This window comes from Rhopilema esculentum, chromosome 21, assembly GCF_057945365.1.
Source record: "Rhopilema esculentum isolate cy_ngs chromosome 21, ASM5794536v1, whole genome shotgun sequence".
NCBI classification, from domain to species: domain Eukaryota; kingdom Metazoa; phylum Cnidaria; class Scyphozoa; order Rhizostomeae; family Rhizostomatidae; genus Rhopilema; species Rhopilema esculentum.
In genome coordinates this window covers 3,304,300-3,330,039 of record NC_142835.1, presented here as the reverse complement: position 1 = coordinate 3,330,039, position 25,740 = coordinate 3,304,300, and the positions used below count along the sequence as shown (strand labels likewise).

At 36.1% G+C, this 25,740-nt stretch overlaps 2 protein-coding genes across 3 annotated transcripts in view; both read right to left on the bottom strand.

Moving 5' to 3' along the window:
- Window positions 1–5,613: 5,613 nt before the first annotated feature.
- On the bottom strand, window positions 5,614–8,988 carry LOC148957572 (uncharacterized). The gene is made up of 2 exons (XM_089114976.1): window positions 8,617–8,988; window positions 5,614–6,563 (listed from the first exon to the last, which is right to left on the bottom strand). The coding sequence occupies exons 1-2, from the start codon at window positions 8,813–8,815 to the stop codon at window positions 6,211–6,213; spliced, it is 552 nt and encodes a 183-aa protein (XP_088971102.1). The 5' UTR covers window positions 8,816–8,988; the 3' UTR covers window positions 5,614–6,210.
- Window positions 8,989–11,678: 2,690 nt separating this feature from the next.
- LOC135684449 (uncharacterized) overlaps window positions 11,679–25,740 on the bottom strand; it is a 30,777-nt gene continuing 16,715 nt past the window's right edge. Inside the window, exons 20-28 of one of the 2 annotated variants that reach the window (XM_089114972.1) lie at window positions 24,596–24,916; window positions 23,778–24,062; window positions 23,224–23,398; window positions 22,660–22,781; window positions 21,339–21,425; window positions 20,868–20,993; window positions 19,787–20,632; window positions 19,067–19,256; window positions 11,679–14,430 (exon numbers count right to left, since the gene is read on the bottom strand). In XM_089114972.1, the coding sequence (XP_088971098.1) occupies window positions 14,276–14,430; window positions 19,067–19,256; window positions 19,787–20,632; window positions 20,868–20,993; window positions 21,339–21,425; window positions 22,660–22,781; window positions 23,224–23,398; window positions 23,778–24,062; window positions 24,596–24,916 (2,307 nt within the window). In that variant the 3' untranslated portion in view covers window positions 11,679–14,275. The remainder of the gene's footprint in view (window positions 14,431–19,066; window positions 19,257–19,786; window positions 20,633–20,867; window positions 20,994–21,338; window positions 21,426–22,659; window positions 22,782–23,223; window positions 23,399–23,777; window positions 24,063–24,595; window positions 24,917–25,740) is intronic. The other variant, XM_089114973.1, reaches the window with a different exon arrangement.

The window sequence follows — 25,740 nt, the reverse complement described above, 5'->3', positions numbered from 1 at the left end:
ATTTGTCAGCCTTTGTGTTTATAATGAACTATTAAGACAGAGGTTGATCATAAGTGGACTAGGTCAGTCGCCTTGTAGAATTGCTCGCCAATCATCATAATCATAATCTACTTTTAGCAACTCCAAAGGATCGATGCAATGGAGTTTTATATTCAGTAAAACATCGTTAATGCTGGCTGAGATTGGTTGTAAAGAAATTGATAGAGGCATCGATATTGGCCTGATGCACTAAATTATCTTGTAAACAATTCCAGATCAAAATAATGTTATAAAAAGAGGACTTTAACTGCATCAACTCTGCCAAACTTTTTTAAATAAAGAGTTTTGTAGACAATGACAGAAAAGTTAAGTAAAGAGTTTTGTAGACAATGGTGAAGGCCTTTAAAGGATGAATTTGAATTTAGACATGGTAACATAGGCAGATATTCTTCGATAAAGATGTTAAAATCTAAAACAGCTATGGTTAAATTCCCCTGTTATATTATTATTGTATACTGTTTAGATATCTGTTCAAGATTTTATTATAAATGATCAGTTCACAGTTTATGTTGGTGTTTGTCAAGGATGCGTGTTATCCACAATCCTTTCCAACATTTGCCTTAATTTCCTAGTGAAAGTAACTATATCAATTGTTCTCAAGAACACAAGTACTATGTCTCCTTAATTGTGATATGCCGACGATACCACTTTTCTCTCTTTTTCAAATTTTATTCGCCCATCCATGGTTTACACAACCAAAATGATTAATTACAAATATGAAAACAGAGTTTGCAAGACTATTGATAGCTATTGTAAAGTTATAAAAATCAAATAGATGGAGGTTCAGTAACAAACAGAATAGTCTGCGGAAAAGCATGCCAAGATATTCAAAGAAGCAATCATCTTCAAATGTACGAGGCAACCTTTCGCAAAGGGGGCCAGAGGGCAACGCCAAAATTTTAAAAAACTACCCTCATGTGGTAGTATTTTTTCACAATAACCCTCAAATGGTAACATAAGAACCAAAATTATGTCCTTGGTAGCATCCATTTCTTTGTGCTTCCCAGGTCCTTCTCTGACAATTTTTTCCCCATTGACTGTTGTAAGTTTTGTTCATTGTCTATGATAAATCTCAAGCTAAACTAAGGAGTTGAGTTATTATCGAAACTGGGCCATTTTGTAAGACTTTCAAACCAAATGGACTCTCTGTCAGATTTTAATGCCCCCCCCCCCCCAGGAGAGGGTTGCCTCACTCATTACTCCCCAAGAGACTAGAAATTTTTTACTCCAAAGAAATTGATTGTGCTTCAAACCAGAGATTTTTCTGGTAGAGACAACCAGAACTTAAAGTATTCTTAAGTATATCAAATCAAAGCAAACTTTGATAAACAGTACCAAAATACTCTCAGTGTCAATCGACACCATAATTCCACTTTTGGTCTTTGCAATTGTTTATAGTGTTCCAGCAAGTGTTTTCTGAATTATTACAAATTCATAAAACTATACGTAGATGATATATATTGCTAGCTAGGCATGGATGTTTAACCATAAAAAATATATTGTTAAGGTGAAAATAATTAGTTCAAGTCTTCCCTTGATCTACCTCTACCTCTTTTCTAACAACGATTGGTTACTTCTCAATTACTTTTCAGGGTTTTTGGGCCATCGAACAATTCAAGATTTCGGTGAAATTTGTCATAGCAAATAAACTACAACTACATTCAAATTTCTCTGCATACTTTCGAAATTTTTTGCACCACTTAGCATCATAGCATTCAGATTTTCAATCTTTTTTTAGCTCAGCTATTTTAAGTTTTAGCGCATTCAGTTTGCACATATTTAGCACAGAACCTTCTGTCACTGCTTTCCTGTCAGAACATTCTGAGCTATCGTGCCTTTTCTTTTTTTGAGTTTAGTTTTGAAATTTACGTTCAATGCACGTTCTTTTTTCTACAGAAATGCGCTGATAAGGCACTTTTCTTGTAAATTTTGTAGCTTTCGACAAGAGGAGGCAAGAATGCAATTAACAATATTGAAAAGAAAGGTAAGCTTTTCGCTTGAGGTAACCTTATTGATTGATTTTCAGCTCAGTCAACATCACAGTTTCTATTCTTTTTCTTTAAGGTAAAATCCAACAATATCAGGCAAAAATCTTCCAGTGTATCTACTTTATGTAGCCATTAACTGGAAGAATGTGATAGCTTGTTCCAGGGCCGTCGCGGAACCGGCGAGGCTAGAGTCGCCCCCCCCCCCCAATAATTGTCATATTCTATTATATTTCCTTTATAGCAGTGTACTGAATGAGAAGGAATACAAAAGGCAGCATCCCCATATGAATTTCGTTCTGACGGCACTGTGTTCAGCAATAATCACCAGGAAGAATATAGTTGAACTACTATATCAAGAGGATTGTAATGTTTGCATCTGGTAACTCGTCTTTTAAGCTGGAATATTTATAAAAAAAACACTTTTGGAAGCACCCCGAAGTTTGCTGTCAAATTAATTAAAAAATCTATTCTATGCAGTAACCTAAACAGAATCGAACCTCTAGTTTTTCTGCAAGGCACCCATAAATAGCAAAAGCTCCTCAGTTTTGTCAACCCAAATACCACAGTCTATTATTTCCTCAACAACTTAGCATGAATCGTCTCGTACATTTTTAATCTATTCGTTCTTCGGTATGTAGAACTTGATATATGTAATCTTGAGACTAGATTGAAGGCGATGGAAAAGAAATTCTTTTATGTATGCTATGAAACACATTTACCAGTAAAACCACAACACTTAACTTTGGATTACTTACCAGCTCCCAAAAACCATCAACAAAAGTTCACATTGTATACCTTATCTTATACGAATTAAATGAGGTGCCTCGCTAAATCCAAACTTTGCCATTCTTTTGTTGAATAATGTTTAAGATTTTCTTAAAGGCTTTTGTCTTAGACATGAACATAACTTTACAAAGAAACAAGGCGCAACTGTACATTTGCTATTCACGTTGAATTCGTTTCCTGGATGGACCGTTATCTCGTTCAATCTTTTTCGACATGAATACACTTTTTTTATAAGAAACAGGCTATAAGAAACGGTAGGCTAAATTTATCGAAAGTTAAGAAACAACCCTACCCAAATTGAAAAAGCTAAAAACTTTAATAATTTGCAGTTTTAATTTTCCGAGTTGACACTCGAAACAGTCTTGACATTGAACATCACTGTATATTGCAACACTACACTTCACAGGCAGTTTGCATTCGTTCTCAGTGAACTGCACACTCTAGAAGTTTCCATTTAAAAATTTGTTTTGACTTCAACTTGACATTGATGAAGTTCAACGAACTTAACTGTTTACAGATCTCAATGGAGTTAGTCATTCTTGGGAAACAAAATTCCTTGATCATGTTGTTAGTTTATCTATGAATGTGAGTGAACTATTAACTTTACCTTGAAAGCACGTTAAAAAAGTTCATTACCTGAGAAATTTAAGAAACATGTAAGAAACTTTTGATAGCAAAATGGCCAGAAAATTTAAGAAACTGGCTACCAGCACCGGACCTTAGTTTTTTATAAAAAAATACGTGTATGCCATTCTCGATTCCTCAATTTGCTGGGCCCAAGAACTTTCCTAAAAGCAGATCCTGATGTGATTGATAGAAGGTTCGACCAGATCGAATTAAATTTTCAACAGAATGGAATGAATTATTTTATCTTGGTTTGAACTTCAAGATTCAAACAAAACAGATCATTATAAAACTCATTACAGAATTTCTACTTCGAAGAAAAACGACACCATAGCTTATCATTGTTTTACGCAACTTCCTGTTCCGCTAACATTTTTTGTTGTTTCTTAGAAATGTAGCCACAAGACAGAGCCATTTTCCCCGGCATGCCGCAACCATCATGGAAACCACCTCTCCCGGTACTGCTGGGAGCCGCGAACTTGATGGTTGCGTTACTGTAACGACTTGGAAAAAAGTCGAATCGTTTCAACTGTTCTCGACACTACCGGCAGAATTATGCCTGGTTTGCATATAGCCGTAAGATGCTGTAAGGTTGCCGCAGCCATTTCCGGAGCCATTTTCCCCGGCATGCCGCAACTTTGACGGTTGCGGTACCGTAAAGACTTTCTAAAAGTGGAATCGTTTCAACTTTTCTCGAGCGATATCTTGTGGTACTTCAGGCACAATTGTCGCGGCACAAGAATAAGACGTTTCTATTTGAATCGACGGCTGCCCTACCAGGGGCATGGCAGATAGAAAATGGCGGAAAGCTGCCGCCGCCAACCCTACGGCTATATGGAAACCAGGTTTTACCCATCAATTTCATTGGGCAGGCTTAGTGATAACTTGGGTAGAGTTGGGTAGGTTTCAATCATTAAATTACTGCCTAATGCCCCATATGCGCGTTACTTTACTTCAGCATGCCATTTTCTACACCCAACTACGAAATGATCCCTTCGGTCAGCACTCAGACATACCAAATCTTGATATTAGTTATATAGACCAAACGGCTTTATACGTTTATCACAACAATTTTTTGTAAGGCACGAAAAAGTCCTACATGAGACAAAATTTGGTCCGAAGCATTAATTGTCCAAAATCCGCAGTTGTCCGAAATTTGCGACTTCCGAAATTATTGTAAATAGAAAACACAGAAAAGGGTAGGCTTTTTTAAAAGAAAATTGAGATCTCAACAAATACAGAAAATTTCATTTGATTCTCCGACTAGCATTAAACTTTTTTAAAAAGGTGCTTCATAACAGCTGCCTTAAAGTATCTGCCTCTTATTCTTCGGATGTCTCACTTTTGCAAGATCATTGGAAATCGTCTGTAAATGGCTTTAAAAAACAATCAAAGGAGTACTTGAAGAGCTGACAGATTCGTCTATTTAAACACGACCCCCTGGAAGAACAGCATTTTAGATTGAAATTATATCTCTTTTTAATTGAACAAATGTATTTATACTTAATTGATATTGTATTAGGGTAGCTGAAGGATTGAATCGTGTAAAAAGAAATATTATTATTATATATTATTATTATTATTATTATCTAGTGGTGCTCGGAATTTCCCCAAATTCTCTTGGATTTTCTCTTTGTCTTCTCCTTTTCTTGAAGGAGAAGTTTCTTAAGTCATAAATGTGAGCCTAGAGTTTTTTATACAGGGATTTCTATGTAAAAAATGGGCATACTTTTTGGAAGTCAACAACTGAAAGTGAATGTTAGACGTCACCATTTCTTTACTTTAATGGTTCTATTGTTTAACACTGTAATGTACATCAGAAAACCAGAAGCAGCATTCATGTTCTTTTATGTGTAATATTGTTTTTGTTTTCTAGCTTTTCGTTATAGTTTGCTAATTAATTAGTAAACTTTTACAGTGCTTTCCATGGCGAAAACATGGTGACTTTCTGTCATTTTTCGCCTTGGATGTTACACGGGTGGATAAACATTTTTTGGTTCTAATTCAATTAAAAATTCCTAAATTTCAATGGGGGGAGGAGGAACATATATTACAAGTGGAAGCTTTTCACCAGTTCTAAAAGTACAGTATAAAAAACATAAAACCAAAATTATTTTCTCAAAATCAGCATCCCATATTTTTTCAACAAAGAAATTACTCTGAAGAAAAACAACAATTTTGCCACATAGCCTTTGAAGGTAGAATTTTCTTTGTACAGAAGCCTGATTTAGGCCAAATTAGTTCCCATTATCTGCCACCACACATAAACTACCTCTTAAAAACTAGGCTACAATTTTATTATTTCGAATAACAACAGAACGCTATTCCATAATTTTGTACATATTATTTTAATCATTATTTACCAAAATGTTTACATGTTCAGCAATTTATTTACAACTGTACAGAATATAACTCTCAGTCCTCAAATGAAATTTTTCAGTTGCATTAAAAATGTAGCAAAGCAAATTGACAATAGCATGTAAAACAGGGGCAACAGAAGACTAAATAACTTAATCCTAAATTTTTTGAGAATATTTAATATCAAAATGAAATATGTTTTGAAGAGATTTTTTATGTGGTTTTTCTTGAATATAACAAAGTTTAGGAGAATTTTGAAAACAAAAGGGAACAGAAAATTTTAAAATCAGCACAAAAAGAGAAGAGTTTGTTTTGCAACTGTTCCAATTTTTGTTTGAGGGAGAACAACAATATGCAAAACTGCGACTGTTTTGCAAATTGCTGGGAACAACACTCGAGAAATCTAAAAAATCATTTAGCTTTCTACAAATTCAAAATGTTGTTTACTTATGAAACTGCTCTCTTCCTCTAAAGAGCTAGTTGTATTCTTGCGTTTTCGCTTGCGACTATCATGAAGCAAGTCTCTTCGACCACTCGTCTTGCTTGGCATTTTCTCAGAGCTACTTTCTTTTTTCTCCTTCTTTTTGCTGCTTGCGGGTGAAGTAACAAGGAGTACTGACAAGGAAGGATTTGACTTGATGGAGAGGATAATTCCAGCTTGAATTGACAAAACACGTTGTTGCTTGTTCAACCCTTCAAACAAATCCCAGTAGAGACTGTGCTCCCATAGATGCTTCTTCACACAAACTCGACTTTTGTAATGTTTACCTGGTGATTGAACAGACCCTATTATAACTGACTGAATAGAATTGAACTTATCTGTTAGATTAATATGCAAACTTTTAAAATGGTTCAAGCCTAGGATCAAATTAACTTGAGGGTTACAAGAAAATCTCAAATATGTTCCAAATTCAGCATATTGATAGCAAGGTAGATGCAAATAACAAAACCCAAGACACAAAATATGCCCAGATAGTAGACTTTAAGATTCTAATCACACAAAAAAGCCTTGATGAAAAAACGCTATTATATGAAAACAATGACAAAAACGAAAAAAATAACTGCACAGAATTTCATTAACACAGCAAACTTTAAAGTCTGGTCTAGATTTGTATGATGTTCTCAAAAAAGGATTTTTAGGGAAAAGGGGCATGCTACTGAAAATATCTTAAATTTCATAATAGTTATAAGATCAAAAATTGACCAGAATAAAATATCTAAATGCCTGTCCATCACAAACTTCCTTGGTTTAGGAATTTCGGCGATGCGTGGCAGCAAAGGAGTCAGTCACGAGGAAGTCTGGTGTGGTGGAGCATTCCTTTGTTTGGCAAAAAAGATCAGACCAGAAATCGCTTGAGAATTTGTGGATAAACTTCAAAAAATTCCTTTGTACAAGTTGAGGCACGGAAAAGCCCCGTGAATCGTGTTAAATCCATGATCTTCAAACAAAGGAAATTTAGCAAAATAATACTGAAATCTTCAACCGTCAAATGCCGATCCTGTCTTGGGAACATTTCTAGGCAGCTCACCACAACAGCCAAACAAATTCCTTCAGGGATGACGCCTTATCGCAACCGAAAGTAACTATCAACCAGCTTAAATCCAGATATTTGGTAGAAAAATATTCATGGGCTTTCCCCAAGACAAAAAATTGACTCCTATATTGTTTTGTACGAATGTTTACGCGTCAAATAAAAGAAACGACAGATACCTAGTCGTGCAAACTGAATATAAAAGGGGGCGTGCAAAAGATGTTTTCTGTAAAATGTGAAGATGGGTGTTATGACACTTCTAGCCGGGAGATGCTGTTCAGATGTTAACTTAAAATCTTACAATAGACCAGGCTCCAATTGAATATTTGTTTCGCATACAGTAAGCTACAGAGCACCTGGCTGCTAGCTTCAACTCCAAAACTGGGAATTTAATCACAATTGTCCGAGGATAATCAACCTCATGTTTAAGTTGAATAAAACAGATGAGCAAAATAACAGCCAAGCATTCTTGGTAGGCATAGTCAGTGAAAAAATCAAAGTTAACATGTTTACATGTACAATCAAAGAGTTCATAGATTTTCATGAGAAAATTCATACAGAGAAATAGCTAGCTAGAAATTCACCGCGAACAGAGTTAAAAACGAAAGTAGGCCTAGAGCATGTGCTCCGCGTCTCACAGCGATATAGTAAGCTCATGTAAACTCTAAAAACTGATGGTAAAATCTAAAAATTTTTTTAAATGGTTTCTTATGGGGAACATAATACAGTTGTCTTTATTTGTCAGGGATATTACCAATGTATAAAATATGTAACTCGGTTTGTTGCATGCTTAGAAACCGCAAATTGGGAATCAGCTGCCTCAGTTAAAAATTAAGTCTGGACTTATAGACGCATTTGTCATTTAATAAGACAAAACAAGCAGGTAAATCGAACGCGAGCGTACTTAATAGCAAATTTCAAAATAACAGGCAAGCCAAATAAAGTTTGTCCTTGGCTGATACTGCAGCTACAGTGCAGCAATTTGTTTTGAATTTTCACTATTGCTTCCTCACACCTCTTCCTTGTATGCAGTATGCCGCGAATCCAGTTTGCATAATTTCGTTGCCCAAAAAAACAGATAAATGATAGCAAAATACATAGGGTAATTTAGGCTACAATTTGTGTTATTTGAAAATTTGGGCGGTAAAAATTTCTTTAGATAGTTATGGGAAGCACTGGGCATTGTTTGCTAGCCACGCCAAAGGTTACTAGAACCATGGAAAATGTTAGGTGCAAAACAAAAACCTTGAAAATATTACTTACACATACCGAAGAGGAAAAACACTCACCACAGATACAACAAGGTATGTTGTCGCCTTCTGCAAGGTCGTATCTTTGAAATAACTCTTTTACAGTGTCTAACTCGAGATCGCATGTCCTTTGTTGTGAGTCCGTATCAACCGTGTCTGTTGATGAAGTTGAACATAAACGAACTTTCTTCAGACCTTGCTCCCCGTTATCAATCTCCTCGTAACAACAATCTTCCATATTCTTGAGCTTTCCTTTTTGTCTACTCGAAGCTAGGAAGATAAGTTTCGTATTTAACACCTTTCTAAAGCTATGGGCGGGTCGATAATGTGGGTGGAATAATTCTTACTATAAATTTGTGATCGTAGTAAACTCAAGATAAATTTTTCTCGCCACGAGGTTTATGAATAAGATGTGTACAATTTGCATACCAAAGAACAATGACGATGCTTAGATCTGATTGGCTAATTCCAAAACAAAAGAACCAGATTTGATTGAACGAATGTCGTTCTTCTTTTGTTATTAGGATTTGAAAAGGAAGCAATTTGATTGGGCAACAGCCAAAGTCACTCAATAAGGAAGCTGTTAACTTGAATCAATGAATGAAACCGTTCTAGCCAATCAGGAGAACGCTACGTGGATTTGGCGGGATGTGTTCATGACCTTTCCATTGTTTGTTGCAACTGTAAACAAAAAAAATTTTGCGTAAGGAGACGTTTTAGAATCGTTCAAACTACAGTTGTTGCTAAAAATATTTGAAAAATATTCTGAGATAAATGCAATAAATCCAAAAAGGAAGAAACAGTAGCCAAATGTTTCTAATATCGGGCGAATTCAAGAAAAATAATGAAGCTTCGCAAGTTGAGTTTTGTTCTGTTGTTTAGGGAAACCTCCGACAAAATTTCATAAACGAACTTATTGCTTCATATCTTGCGTTCACTACCGTATTGTAGCAATGATATGCATATGGAAGATGTAGGGGATGTGGGAGGGGGTGGGGGTGGGGTGCTACAAGAAAAACGAAGTCTGAAGGATCTGTAATATTTTTGACAATGAACTACACTGCTAGAAATTTTTGGGTGGGGGCTGAAAATCCAAACTTACATTTTTGTGAAGAAATAATCAACCTTATAACAAAGAAAGGGTCAGAGTTCTCTAGGTTTACAGACTGCTGAAATTCCGCTGAAATTTCTCGGATTAGATAGCAATAACAAGGAGCCCTTCGGTTTCAGTCAAAATATTATAAGCTTATAACCTTATTGAAATTGCGGAAGTTCTTGGAGAAAGCAAGAAGGCTCCTATTTCTTTTACTGGGATTTCATTCGTTTTTCATTTAGTATCTCAATGAGGGATGCTCACTTAGTTTTTGTTTCGACAGATAGATGATGGCGAGAATCATTGAGTTTAGTGTAAACGAATGTGAAATTGGCACAATGCGGTTGCAAGATAAAATTGATGAGAACAGCACTTTCACTTTGTGTGACCCTGGTATGCGATGAGTCATATGACAAGCACCCTTGAAAATCAAACAAAATCTCTAAACGAGGTTAACCAACTTAGTATTTTTGAAGTATTTTTGTTGGCCTAATTTGCAACGATAACGGAAGAGCTGGAAAATTGTTTCTTCTTTTATTGAAATCGAATGTCGATTCGAAGTAAACATTTTTTATTTAATAAGAATATAGTCTATAAGAATATATGAGGCCTAAAATCGCTAAATATTAGGAATAATTCAAGAATAATGCCAGGGTCAAGCAGCAAGCTTCACCAAGACTTAAGGTTTTTTTAAAGCAACATGTCAAAAATATTTGAAATTTCTTTTCTTTTATCGGATTTGTCAAAAAGGTTCAAATTTACACCGTGTTTCGGGCAAGAATAATTAAAGAATAATCTCAGGCTCAAAATCGAAGTTTTTTTAAAATGTTGAGGCTTGGCAAAAAATTAAGGATCCTTCAAAGAAATATTTGCTACGATAAAAGCTTATTTTTCAAAAACAGATTCAAAATGATTAAACAACGGGATTTGATCATACAATGTCCGAAGGATGATTTCCAAATGAGACATCTTCCAAAAATCAAATACCAGCGACCTAAAGGGGGAGAAAGAAATATCTTTATCACCACCCTTTCTAGTTTTTCTGAAAATTTTTGGGTCTTTTATAAAAATTTCAAAACGAGGGTTGAGCCATCCCACATCTACATCATAAACAATAATCGTACCAAATTAGTGCACATGCTCTATGAGAGAACGTATAAAACTTACAGCTACCAATTGCCCAATCACTGCTTAACAGCATCTCGAGAATTATTGCAGAGGTCCTGGTTTTAAGCGAAAAATATTGATAGGCTCTAAGAATTGAACCATAAAATCAAATTCATTTTTAGCTAAGCCGCAATCAATATGCGAAGTTTAACTTATACATGATTGAAATTCCCTTTTCTGCAGGCAGCTTAAATACTTTTAAGCTGTTATTTAAAGAATTTCACAATGATTTTTATATATACAAACATTGAGATATCTTGTTAGTTTCTTTATGAAAACTAAATAAGACCTTCCTGTAATTTACGTTTGTCAAAGGAGATTTTGCTAATGGTTTTCATACTCTGTTACTTTAACTGTTAAAATTGGTATGTAAAAAGGACTATCATTTCGGCTTAAAAATCAACTGACAAGCGCGGAGAAGCAAATGGAAATACAAAATCCAGGGGCCTATAACGTAGCCACAGAATAGCTGGCGAAGCCTTCAATAATTTCTCCCTGTTTTGTTCTCAGCTTATTTTTCTTTTTAGTTATTCTAGTTTATTAGTTTCCGATTTTTTGTCAAATTTGTATCATTTTCAAGCAGTTATCTCTTGTTTAGTTTTGATATCAGCAATTCTTTAAAGCATGTTCTTTCCACTTTTTCTCTCTTCACTAGGCTTCTAATTCTCAATATTGATGAAACGTGGTTCTTCTGATTCCGATGATTGTTTCTTGCCTATATAAACTTGAGACCTCCTCACATCTCCAGCTGTTGTCAATGGTCACCTAATCACCAAACCCATAAGTAGTCGGATTTTAGTTCAATGCTTTCTTTAGACTGAAATACCAATGAAATGAAATATTCTCTGTGTCTACATCTTTTGGAAAAACTCAACTTTGAAAATGCAATTAAATTTCAAATTTACAATATCTGATTATAAACTAAATTTTCTCAATGTTCTGATTACAACTCTTAAGGGTAGCTGTTTGACATACTAATTACGTATGATACCAAAGTTTTTCTAATTCTCACTGCGTGTATTAAGCCGAAAACCCACTCTGGAAAACGATCCGCGGATCGGACCAGATCGTGTTGTTCTGATCAGTTCCGTTCGATCCGCGGAATGGAGTCCATGATGCAAGTGCTCTATTGTTTAAAAAGTTCTAATTCGGTTTTGATCAAAAGAAAATCACTGTACCGAAACGGTCCAAAAAAAAGTTGAAATGATTTCAACTTTTTTTTCGATCCGTCGCCGATCAGTCCAAAGCGCGTGCGCAACGCAAAATCTGATCCGATCCGCGGATCATTTTCCGGAGTGGGTTTTCGGCTTTAAATGTCTTAGATGAACAGTAAATAACGGCTAATGATAAAGCATTTCCTGGCATGGCTAGAATTAAATTGCATGTATTAATTATGGCCTAGTAAAAAAGGACGTTTCAGTGGGGTTACTCAATACATAACTGCGCTGTATTTCCTAAACAAATTATTCCAAAAAAATTCACAGAAACCAGATTGGAGTTGTGGGAAAATAAGTCAGTGTAACAGGCAGGCGTGAGGTTCATAAAAGAAATCAGTAACACGATAAGCAAAGTTTGGATAGGAAAGAGCTTCATTTTTCAAGGGGTAGTTGTCTAGCAAAAAGTGATATCAAATAGCAAATATCAAGAGGAAATAGACGAAGTAAATAGAGCGTAAGGAAGCACATATTATACATGGAGTGCATGGAGGGGAATAATGCAATTGGAAAGGGAAATACAGAGGATATAGCGCGACGAAATAAAGCGCGCATAGAAAATTACACGGAGCTTAGCGAAGAATGCAAAGAAAGCGAGAACGTAAATGGAACGCAAGGGCTATGTAAGAAGCAATAAAGTGAAAATATAAAAGGATCAAATTAAGACTTTTGCAAACAAATAAACATAGCCTTAACTAAGATAATTCAGCTGGCAGGATGGTTAATGGGAGGGGGGGAGTGGAAGCTTATGTTCTTTTAGAAAGGTGTCTTGAACAAATTGATTGAATCAGATGCTAAGCGTCATTTACAAGTAAAAAGGTGTAGAAATACATAAAGAAAGAATAGGAGGACAGGGAACACAACAATGATACAGGTAGGAAATAGGTGTTAGGTTATTGAACTGTAACAATTTTATCTAAGGAAATACGTTTTTTGCACTGTCATTGATATTTGACAGGATTAATTGGCTCTTCGGTCAGTCAGTTACTGTTTGAGAAGAAAAGATGGTAACATTTAGTGAAATTGTGCCATCAAAAAGGTTCCATGAAACAGGATAAGAACAGTAAAACAGGAAATGGGATAATTGACTTACGTTGGAGGATAACACTTTTTTTTATAAGAACCAGTAAATTTAAGTTCAGGCTGACTGTTTTTAATTTTTTCGAAAATCTGAGGGTCGATTGTTCTTAAATTGTTCTTAACCTAATAGGGTGTAAGCAGTGCGAGTGCTAGCTTTTTCGCTCTAGGGTGGTGTACAGGCCTCATTTGCCAACAAAATGAGTGAGACAGCCTTAATTTGCTGAGAAATTTGAATATTCACCGAAAAGCCTCCACATATCGCTAAAAATCCTCGATTTTGAGAAAAAGCGTTGTTCAAAATTGCATTTTGCAGAAGCTCAGCCTCAGCTTGTTCTTAATTTGTTCTTAACTTTTGACCAATTTTGAGGCTCGTGTTCTTAAAAAATTGTTCTTATGAAGAAAAAGAGTGGAGATGACAACGTAAGAAGACAAATCTGATATGACGGTGTGGAAATAGCAAACAAATATTCCCATAAACGAATGTTTAGTTGGAGATAGAGTATGTACTTATACGAAAAACTATTGATGTAACCGTTCACGAATAAATTAGATTGAAAGAAAACTGTTTGCGCTTGATGTTGATTTCTGAGAGTTTGTCTCTTGACTTTATTCATGCGTAACTCATTTATATAACATTTTACATGATCACTTCTGGTTTTTTGAGAGGGTCGACGAGCTAAAGCCCCATTATTGACGGCAGAGCCAGTAGTTAAGCCAGCCAAATAATTTCAGAGTGGAGAGCAATGCCATCCCCTAGGCTGTTCTTTTGGCTACCACTCCCATGGCCATCACTTCATTGGCTGACACCCTATTGGCTAACACCCTATTGGCTAACACCCTCTTAGCTACACCCTGTATTGCATATCGATAATTGAAAATTATAAAAACTTACATTGGGTATATTTTTTCGAGGGAACATAAAATCCAATATACATGCGGTATAACGAATTTCCGTACGGAACGGTCGCAATACACCACATGGCTTTTTCCAGATATTACCGTCTACCTCATAATCCTAATAATTTCCGCAGCTGCATTGCAAAAGAATCCTGCTTGAAATTATACTGAAATTATTATCACTATCAGTTTAAATCACGTATATAATTATATGCTGCATAATTACATCGTTTAATTATCTTTGAATTTATTCTCCTCCCAATGCATTTAACGGATCATCGAAGATGTTTTTGTCAGTATTACTCGCCACACTTGTTGGTGGTTTTGTTGCTTTCGCCTTCGTTGTTTTTTCCGCTTTCTTCTTTGGTTTGGTCTTCTTCTCGCCCCCGGTAGCAAAAATATCTAGGAAATAAAAGGGGCGAATAAGCAAAGGAGAGAAAAGGTAAGAACGGGTGTTCGCGTTTAGGACCAGCTAATAGTTTTGGCCACCTTACTTGGCCTTATAGTTCTGCCTGATTTCTATGAATATATTAAGTCAATTAGTTTACTGCTTTCTCTGTTTTAGAACTCTTGTAGGAGCGATACCGGAGAAGAGCGCCACAAAGCACCCGGCTTTTCTTGTTTCATCTGCTATCTCAAGAGGGTTTGCTTAGTCCTTCTAGAAAAAAGACTTTACTCATTTCGATTAGCTTTTACTGTGAACTTTGGGCTGCAAGAATGTACGTGTTTTCAGGAAAGCAAACTTTGGAAAGAATCACGGATAGAATGGGAAACAATAGAAATAACTTAATCTTTTCCACAGCTTCTAAAACATGTGATTTTGTTCTAGGGCTTAAGTCAAACAACCTAAGAAGGGTTGGGATAGCATTTAAGCCTTAAGGATTTCTTCTTATTATATTCAACGAACGTGTCCTATCAGAACACTTGTTTGGCGATTAGAATCTTTCACAGCAGCTGGTCACTAGCTCAGAAGGGGACTTTTAAAGCTGGAAAATAATAGGCCAGTCAAGCAGTTTGGGAATAACCTAAAAAATACGCACTTTTTCGATTTCACCTGGTCTTATGAGTATCGATTTCTAACCTCCATTCCCTAAAAGTACGTTTCGGGAAGGATCCTCCAATAGGGATTCAGCCGTGTAAGTGGAAAGCCATTTCTAACTTTTGTTTTCCTGGAAATAAAACCTCAGTCCAAAGATCATAAAACATGCTAATTCATTGTCTCACATCATCTTCTTAAATTACTGCAGACCGAGCACTGTAATGTCACTTATGGAAAGCTGCCCAAACACATTTTCAGACAATATTTATTATTGTATGTAATTGGAGATGTAGCAAAAACCAAGGCTGAAATACTTCCTACACTAAAGAGCATTCTTTGCAATAAACAGGCCTTTACTACAAGGTGCTACACACAGGCCTGAACAAGAAACCCAATGAGTTCAAAAGTTCGTTTTTTCCTTTCAAGGAATGAAGTTAAAGATGAGGTTTACTGGCAAGTAACAAACATCGAGAGGACCTTTTCAAGATTAATTTTTCCCAGTTGATAGTCTCATTTTAAATGAACGCAGTGTTTACTTTCTAGACTTGGCATTTCACTATCACGCACTATAACCCATGACATAACCAACAGGCCAGGGCAAGTATACGCTCTCTCAGTCCTATCAACGCGACGTCTACGACACCTTGGGCAGCTAAGCGAATATGCCGTAGCATGCAGGTTTACAGAACTTGGGACTTGGAAGTGGTACAAGGGAGTTATGAGGAGGCGATCCGACAAGTTGGTTCACAAAATTTCCTTTCTAAGAATTATAGGTCATTCAATTAAAATTGACAAAACTGACAAATGTAAGGCGTCGGAAACGTTGTATAAAAGTATGTAACCAACACTTTAAACTCAAGTTAGCTTGTTTTTGTTTCGTGGCAATCAATTCTTATCACTTTTAGATCATTGCTGAACTTTAGGTTCCAGGTCGTTGTAATAGCGAAAAGGCGACGAAAGACAAAGGAAACATGACTGCAAAGAATCAGAATATAACGGTACGTCACGAGCGTTGATTCTTTCCTGCCAAGTAAAATACTCGTACATTTTCAAAACTAGAGGCTTCAGAAAATAGAGAATAATGGATCACGCACCGACCAGCTATTGTCTGTGGTAACAGAGATTTGTTAAAATTTTTGCCTCATTTTCATAATATTTTATGCGCCAAAAGAAGACTTGAGAAGAAGAAAAGAAGAAAAGTGAATCGCCTTTTTCTTGGTACCATCATGCCCCCCACGTTGTCCAGAATCCAGAAAACCTATTAGCCTCGAATAGCCTCGAAATGATGTTGACGTTGTGGCGGGAAAGTACATTGACGCCAGCGTTCGTCAGCAGAACTACTTCAAACCCTCCTTCGATTCCGGAAAAAATTTCGAAATCGCTTTGCTGGAAATATGACTCATGTTCAAGTCTAAAGGATACATACTGGCGTCAAAATAAAGCGTGCCCCAGAAACCGAACCGACCAGCTGCTTCATCCTATTTTCTTGTTGAATGGTTTGTACGCATGTTCGTTGTTTTAAAGCTTCGTATAATCTCGATGCTTCAATATTAGCATGCTTTAACCTACTGCAAATCCATAACATATAATATACCCTACTGTCCAAATATTTTCATATCCCGAAGGAAATAACTTTCCTTTCATTACTGCACATTGTTAGGCCATTTATCTATTCCCTGTGCAGACGCATAAAGAAAGCAGAACAGTCTACATTTTTTTCTGCATTGGTCTTTGATAAAATTTAAAGCATTGAACATTTGAGTATGATTAGGGTCGGTACAAAGTTCGAACAATAATAGAAAGGTCGATCAGAAGAATCTTTTGCAAGCCCTACAAAATACCGCACCTGTGTGAAAGTCCCTACAGCTGCAGGTAATTAATATTTAAAAGTTCTGAGTCATTCACTAAGTAATTGTTTGAGAAATTCTAGGTTTTAATCAAAAAAAGTATTTTCTATGAAATACATCGTCTACCAACAAGAAGCTTCCGTGACACTTCACACACGAAGTGAATCCCTTCTAAGCACGAATCAGTTTCCTTATGGAATTCTAAATGCTATTTTCTAAATGTTTTATCAACTCGATAGGAAATGAATTCACGTAAATAGAATATTTAGTTTCAAAAAACGTAAATGTACTAATCGTTTCTTAAATGAAACTTGATAATACCTTTCAAACGGTACAAACCAGGTTTTAAGGTACTATTTCATTTTGAGCAGAAAAAACAATGGTGGTATTCTGGCATGTCAGGGACGACACGGTTTTTTTTAAAGGCGCTCTCTGACTTTAAAATACCAACAATGGTATATTTTGCACAAGCCCTCTATGCTGCGAAATGGAATAAATGTAGAAGCCAGGTACGCGGAGTGCCATCTGAAAAAAGTTTAGGAACAGGGTATTGTTTTGGTTGGATCAGGTTATAGTTTAACCCAAAAAGGTGGTAGATTCGCCTGGAAGATCGATGCATATCATCGAGCCTTCAAATGAGACGCAAATTCCAAGAAACATATCACCAAATTTAATAATGTGACTAAAGTCATTTTTGACCAAATAATCTTTCGGAAATGATCTTACAGTCCTGGCTACCCGCGTGTAGGTAGCATAGGTTTCTGGTCGATAACTGAAGGAATAGCAAACATTTAGCGATAAGTTGCAGGAGACAGGTTCACTAAATTTTCGAGCCCGGCAACAGGCTTACAAACATGGCATATTCTATTTAAAAATATTGTTATCTCACTCTAAGTTCAGTCGTTTCTTGATTATCCCAACAAAATACAGAGGTATGATGTATGAAAAGAGATTTCTAAGATTAGCGCAAACGAAGAGAGCAATGTATCCCAAAAAAACATAACAAGTGAAAGGTCTGGAATCAAAGAAAAATGGGGTTTGACAAATACAAAAATAAGAGACAAAATCAAGCTGAAAAAACGAATATCTCCACTTGGGTGAAATCATGTATTCAATAAATTAAAAACTGGAAGGTTTCAGACCTCCCATACCGCCTTGTCAGCTAAATATATAGGTTTTGATTGAACTGGGAAAATCAGAACATGATTGGTCAAGTTTCCTATGCCCCTCTTCAATTATACGTCAAAAGGTTTTAATCGCCCAGGCCTAGGTTTAATTCATCGACGGTTCTTGTAGCTTGACAAAATTGGTTGTACAAGGATGGAGAATTTTCTGGAATCTGTTCTAAGCTATGTCTTAACACCGCAATTTCATGCATGATGCAGATTCTATAGCTAAAATAGGATAAAACCAAGAACGCCAAATCTTCGTTGCAAAAGTATAAAGAAACAGTAGGGCGATGAAACCGTGAAAAACCCATTCATTACGCTCATTTACAAAACCATTGAAGGATTCATGTTGCGCGATAGAAACAAAATAAAAGTGATATCTCTGGATTAAAAAGACTGATTTTCTATGTGAGGGTTAACCACGGAGGTTTATCAAAATTTGAAGAGATGTTTCATACTAAGTGCAGAGTTTCAGTGGCCTCATTCATGCTCGAACTTCAGTCATAGGTAAAATGAGGTTCCCCACAACATGACAATTGCGACTTAGGACAATTAAGTTTCACCAATTTTATTCTAATGAGATTTGATGAAAGCTTTGTTTATATTGCTGTACAGAGAAAACTTGTCAAAATAGGATATATACATAAACAGTCAATGAATCAAATCATATAATCAGAAGATTATGATGCCAGTTTTTATGTTTCGTAAAATCAACCTGCTAGTCTGTGATAATTACGTAGAATCAATCTGAATATAATTAGGTTGGACATAGATAGACTGTGAAACCTGCTCAGATCGTTGCTACAGTACAGGTTTTCAAACATACATGTCTGACTAATCGAAACCCCATGAAAATCATGAGACAAAACATGTCCTCCACATAAGGGAGCTCTATAAGTTTTTAGTCACAGTTTGCTTCCGACCACAACTGAACCTAGCAAAGTGAAGATAATCAGCATGTCTTAAAAGGAATAGCAACTTACCTTCGCTTCCACCATCTGCTTTCTTTTTCTTCTTTTCCTTTGCCTTTGATGGAACATCAAATATCGATCCACTGTCACCAAATAGTTCATCGTCAGTGACAGTTCTTGAAGCTTTACTCGTCTTTTTACTGCTATCAGCCTTGTTTTCCTTTTTGGGTGTGTTGCCACTGAACAAATCATCATCGTTCCCCTTAAATTGAAATAAAGCTATTGTTAGTTCTGAAGGCAAATGACGTAAAATTAAAAAGGTTTTTATACTCGTCCTCGAGGAGGAGAGAGACGACGGTTAAGGATGAAATGGCGCGAGATTTGCTCTTTCCAGTAGAATTCTAGCCTATTTGATTTTTACGAACACATGAAAAGTTGATATGTTGACTACAGCTGTGAGTCTATCCTTGAAATGCTGACGATTAAAATCTTTCACCCCACCATCTTGATAAAAAGGCAAAGAGTTGTTAAATTTCTTGTCTTTCCAAAAAGACGATGCTCCAACGCCATACTCCACAGAGTCACAGTCAATCCAGAACCAAAACTGGTACATGGGAGCGTAAACTTGTTTTTAAGAAGCAAGGGTACACTAAACACTCGGTTATTCAAAATGGCTAGGCCAAACACCACTGGGTTAACACAAAAAATCAAATATATGCAACGGATTTTCAGATAGAAGTTGAAAAAATGATTAGATAATAACTAAAAGAAAATAATCTAGGAAGATGGTACCTCGTTGAATATGCTTGATTTTTCTTTCTTCTTTTTTGATTTATCAGTATCCTCATTGCCTTTTTTACTAGCCTTCGATTTACTGCTAGCCGGTTTGCTATCATCTTTTTCCCTACTCTTTTCTTTGTTAGTTTTTGTAGACGATCCAAACAAATCATCTTCATCCGAAAAAACGTTTGCATTTTCTGTCGACTTGGCGGAACTACTTATGGTATTTTCTACTGAGGTTGATCCATTTCCAGCTGCCTTACTAGCCTCTTGGTTGGTAATTTCCTTGTTTCTGATATTTGATTCATCTTCAACAAAAGTGTTACTTTTTACCACGCTGAATATTTCGTCGCTAGTATTTGAATCATCAAAAAACAAATTTACATCTTTATTTACAGGTTTTGTTTTATTCTCTATTTGCTCTTCGGTATTATCAGTTTCAGTTTTGGAAGAGATATCGCTGGCAAATAATTCATCGCTTTTCGCATCCAGTTGCTTCTTTTCAGATTTCGCTTTCGCTTTAGCACTCATCGTTTTTGCTACTGGGGTTGCACTTGTGCCGAAAAGATTGTCAACTTCATCTGCAAATATGTCTTCAGCCTTTATAGCTTTTGTTCTGGATTCTTTATTAACAACTACTTCAGGCACTGGTGTAATCCTGCTATTCATGTCTTCTTCAGTTTTATCAAAATTATCAGTCATTTTAGGTTTGCTGTTGCTAGTTTTTTCAACAGCAGTTTCTGGTACTGTCTTCTGTTCGTTTGGAGCATTGGCGGAGTTTTGCCGCATTTGCCTCGTAGGGGGTCGACGTTTCTTTTGTATCCTGGCACGATCCTGCAATCGCAACTTTGATTTTGACTAAAGTAATCAGATAAGTGAAAAACATGAACTAGAACTGTCACAGATATATCAAACATTTTATAACTTGAAATTATTTAGCCCTGCACCGACCTTTTGTCACCATAGTTAAGCTCACCTCTTAAAGGTATTAATAACCCTCCAAAAAACTACATGGGTAATTGTCCCAAACTGGTCCTATAAATTGCACCATGCAAAATGTAGTTTCCTTTTTATAACTCTCGTAAAATAATACCTTGGTAGGATTTGTTAATATCTGTGTGCTTGGTGGGTCTTCAAATGAGGCTGCAGTTGGTTCTTCATTGCGCGGTGGAGGAGCAGCCCCGGGAACCATTGTAGCAGGATTGAAAACGATCTTTGGCTAGCATGAAAAAAGAGTAGATATCCACGGATCAATGGTCAATGCTAAAAAGTGGTATTGTGCTCTGTTACTGGCACAAAAAATTTACTGGGTTTGGTTCAATGTAAGTAAGACAGGTGGGGAGGGACATTTAGAAAAATGGAAAAAAGTAGCTGCAGAGATTTGGTTTATTTTAAGGGAAATAACTTTTAAAAGACAATACCATGATTTTGAATTCCTTGCAACACTATAAAGGTTTGATATATAATAAATATAAATAAATATAGTAACCATTACCAAAAATGAAAAACTTAGAATAATGACAAATAACATAGAAGTCGTGGAAACAAAAGTGCTTTTAAATACCTTATCTTTTACAACTGGTTCTTCCTTCTTTTCCTGTTTTGGCAAGGCATCTGTGTCGACTGGCTTTCTGGCTTGTTGTTCGGTTTCCTATGATAAATAATATCGGGAATGCAGAATGGGTGCTGAAATTTTTTAAGTGCATTCAAAGTTGTGTGGCGGTGACGTGAAAAACAAGCCAGTTCAAGAGAAACAACGAAGGCGCGTGTGCATGTTAATGTACCTATGGACAGTGGAAAGATTTTTATTACGTTCTAAAGTGATGATGTCACAAAAATCAATTTTTGGAATTTTTTAACTTTGAATCCCATAACCTAAAAGAGCATCATGAAATACCTCTAGATATGGAAAATCAGTGAAATGTAATACGAATCGGCGAAGATATTGTCACATAAACACATGCTTTTGTGACGTCACACTTAAAAAAGGCTAAAAAGAAGACTAAACGGACTAAGGACGTGCAGTAACGCTAATTCCAAACTTCTTTTAGCACATATAATTTCTGTAGTAATGCCTTTTCTTCGTAATCTGATGCAATTCGAGTCAAATGCAAGAAAAGACAGCGGATGTAATGAAAACTAAAAGGTTGAATCAACAAGCAAGGAAACAGCTGGGAATAATCCGCCTGAATGGAGAAAGCACGATTCTTTTGTATCCATAACAGGCTGTCATAGAATCTAGAACGATAGTTTTGGCTATTTAGACGTCGGTGTCGACGGTTAAGTTGGTATATCGATACAGCAGCAAAACGTGTCTTGAGAGCTAGGATAGCCCGCAAAGTTAAAAAACAGGTTCATTTCTAAAAACGGTTATTGAAAAATCGAGGTTGCTGAAACCAATAAAATAGAAAAGGAAAACAGTTTTTCCCATATTTCATTGTCAGTAACAAAAGAAAAGCTAGTTATAGACATTTCATTGTTATGCTAACCTTCTATTCATTGTTATGGTCCAAATAGAGACTTAGTTTACGAAACCACCATGAAGTGAAAATTCTATTTTTGAACAGGCGTTTATAAACGACAAGGCAGCTTACATATTTTTGAATACCTTTGTAAATAAGCAAACAGAATAAGATTTAATGTAGGTCGGTTCCTGGCATCCCTGGTGGAGCTCGATTAATGGTAAACCGTCTTAAGAACGCCTGAAGCGTTTATAATCAAATGAAGAAAGTTACTGCTGAAAATAAATAACCAGACACAAAAAGTATTCTGAGATAAACTAGCAATGATTGTTGAACATCAGTCATTGAACGAAAAATTCCTTGCTTGAAGAATACCTGTTGCGGAATCAAAACTATTTACTTTTGAACATTTAAAGTACCAACCTTCGATGATTGTACGAGAACAGGTGTTTTCGCAGCTGCGTCTGTCACGGCGGGTTTCGAAGCCTTTTTTGATAAATCTTCTGAAAATAGATCATCATCTTTGGACTCTCCTGGAGTCAGCGCTGGTACAAACAAACATGGGACATATTGTTACTGTGAATGTGGGTTGTAAATATTTCTGTAAAAACGCAACGCTCGCACAGATACCAAACTACAAGTAAGAATAGTTTGGGAAAAGAAAGCAGGTATTATCTTACTTTACCGATAATCAGAAGATTGTTATAAAAAACAATCGTGATACATGCTGTATTTCCCATCAAAATAAAACTACCAACATACGAATTGAAAAACAACAGCTTCATTTCTCTTAAAAACATGAATTGCATCAATATGATAGAGTCCTCCAAGATAACTGAGATTGCAACTTTGCCAACAGTCCAAAAAAGGAGATCACATGCGCGGAATATCAATCAAATAAGATTTTCCGAAAAGGTTCTTCAATAGAGAAGGCTCTCACTACCACTGAAAATCACAGGGCTCAAAGAGGACAGCTCATAAACTTACGTGGAGCTTGTTCTTTGCTCGACGATCTTAGATTTTTCTTGGCAGCAAATGGGTCAATCCCGCCAAACAATGAAACAGCCCCTGCCAGCTTCTTGGGTTTGGGGGCGGGCTCTTCATCAACTTTATTTTCCTTTCCCGTGCTTTCTGCCTCTTTTGGCAAGCCGGCATCTAATTTCTGATAAAATAAAAATAAAGTGACTAAAAGATATGGGTCTTTCTAGGTTTTTTTCTTGAAATACGAGCCTTTATAACTCAGTGAGGAATAAACACGCATATTTGACATATAGACTTAGAAAAATCTGGAAGGCAAAAGCAACAGTTTTTTAAATACATACAAGGTCCGGCCGTTAAAAATAAATTGCACTCCGGTATAAATTGAGACAAAAGCTTTGAAAAAGAGATTTTGTCGTACTTTGCTCCGAAAGACAAAATGATACAAAGAAAGATACATATTCGTTTAAGATATCTGTCCTACATTGTTTTGATCTTAACTTGATGAAGGGTATTGCTCTCTACAACAACAAGTTACATCCTCAAAATATAAAGTTAAGAACCTCATCTACAACTTCTGCTTTCGCAGAGAACAAATCTTCCTCTTCTTCCCCATCATCACCGAAAATTCCCTTTACGCTTGAGTCTGCTTTCTTTTTCTTATCCTCGGAGACTTTCACCTCACTCTTCGAAACTATTGGTACTGTATTTTGCTTTTTACTGGCTTCCGACCCATGCTTTGTCTTGGGCGATTTTACAGCGTCAAAGAGATCGTCTTCTTCATCGTCATCGAGTAAAATGGCTGCTTTTTTAGGTTTGCTGCTCTGTTTTTCAGCCTTCTCTGATACCTTGGTCAGAGGCAGAAAACATTTGAATGCACACTCAATGACAGAGTGAAACGTTAAACGAAGATATCAAAAATAGATTAAAAAGCAAACCCTCAACACACAGATTCCTAATCAAAAACCAGGACTGTTCAATAAAAAGTCTTCTGTGTTAATGGCCCTATGTATTTGTTCAGAATTTGATAAAAACAATTATAAGAAAATCATTCTTCAAGCTTTTTAGTAGATTTTTGATGGTAGTAGATTTTTACGTCAACCCCAGCTAGAACCGATTTTTGAGGCACACAAGCTGCTATACTAACGAGGAAATTAAAAAATTAAAGTGCCACAGCCAGGCACACCTTGTCACCTTTGTTTATTGGCGGTGATTTGTCTAGATCTTACAAGATTTATATTTTCATATCGTGCATCAACTGGAGGCAAAATATTCTCTTTAAAAACACATCCGCTCACGAAAAATAGTTGACTAAAAAACTATCTTGCTTTTTGGTAAAATTTCAATTATCGTTACAAGTCTGTAATGTTCATCATAATACCTTTTCCTTGGGGGTTGTAAACAAGTCATCCTGGTCGTCCCCAAACAAGCCGCTTTCATCATCCCCAAGAAAAGACCTCGGCTTATGTTTTTTCCGCTCCGATTTTACATTCAAAGAGTCATCGCCCTTGGAGGATTTCTTATCTGAAGGCTTAGAGCTTTCATTCTGTTTCTTGGCATCTTTTTTCTCAGGGTCCTTCTTCTCCACCTTCGGTTTAGATAGGCTGCTGGCTGGCGAACTCGTGGCAAACAAATCATCATCTTCATCCTCATCAAACAGGCTAGCAACTTTGGCCTTGGATTTCTTCTTTGCCTCTTCATTCTGTTTTTAAAAGTAATAAACAAGCATTGAACTTTCTCTACAAAACAACTTCTTTGAAAAAAAATAAAAAAACAGATTATGTTAAGACAAAGTAGAATAATACTAATGTGATACGTACATAGGTTTCATCAGATAAGTAAAAGGGGGTGATTTGTTTGATGCCAAGTATAATAACTTAAAAAACTTAAGTGCTTTACATTCAATGCTGGGAGAAACGATTATTTATCTATATGATTCACTCAGTATATCTATATTAAAGATTATGCTGGAAATTTTTTGATCTTAATCGTTTTAATCTTAATTGGGTTTTCCAATTGTGCAAATACCAGTACCAGTATAAAGAAAATGAAGTATTTATTGTGTCTTCCCTGTAGTAGATTTTATTGGGGCGGCCTAGATGCATTGCTAAAGAAAAATAGCATTAATAAAAGAAAAAGAGACAAAACATAAAATTCTTGATTAAGCTTTTATCCCAATAAGTCAAAAAGTCCAAGATACATTATAATGAGTTTATGAACCTTGTGAGTGAGTTAATGAACCTTGATACATATAGGAAGTGAAATACTTAGTCAGGACTACGATCTTGATTAAGGAACTTTTTAACTCAATCAATATGAAGAGATTGGCATCAACCCGAATTAGAACGATACCGCCTAATATGCTGACAATACACTGCTTGCATACAGAACAAGATGGGAAAACACAGTTGAAATGAAACTTGTTGTTCACTACTGGTACAGCTCTATCGTACCTATTGCATGGCACCTCCATCATTCCATACACACAACAAGCATTGGGCGAGCAATGAGTGGCGAGCAAAGAGT

Coding starts and splice junctions, on each gene's coding strand:
- LOC148957572 (XM_089114976.1), bottom strand. CDS start 8,815: ATGGAAGATTGTTGTTACGAGGAGATTGATAACGGGGAGCAAGGTCTG. Junction 6,564..8,616: donor CATACCTTGTTGTATCTGTG/GTGAGTGTTTTT, acceptor TTCAATCACCAG/GTAAACATTACAAAAGTCGA.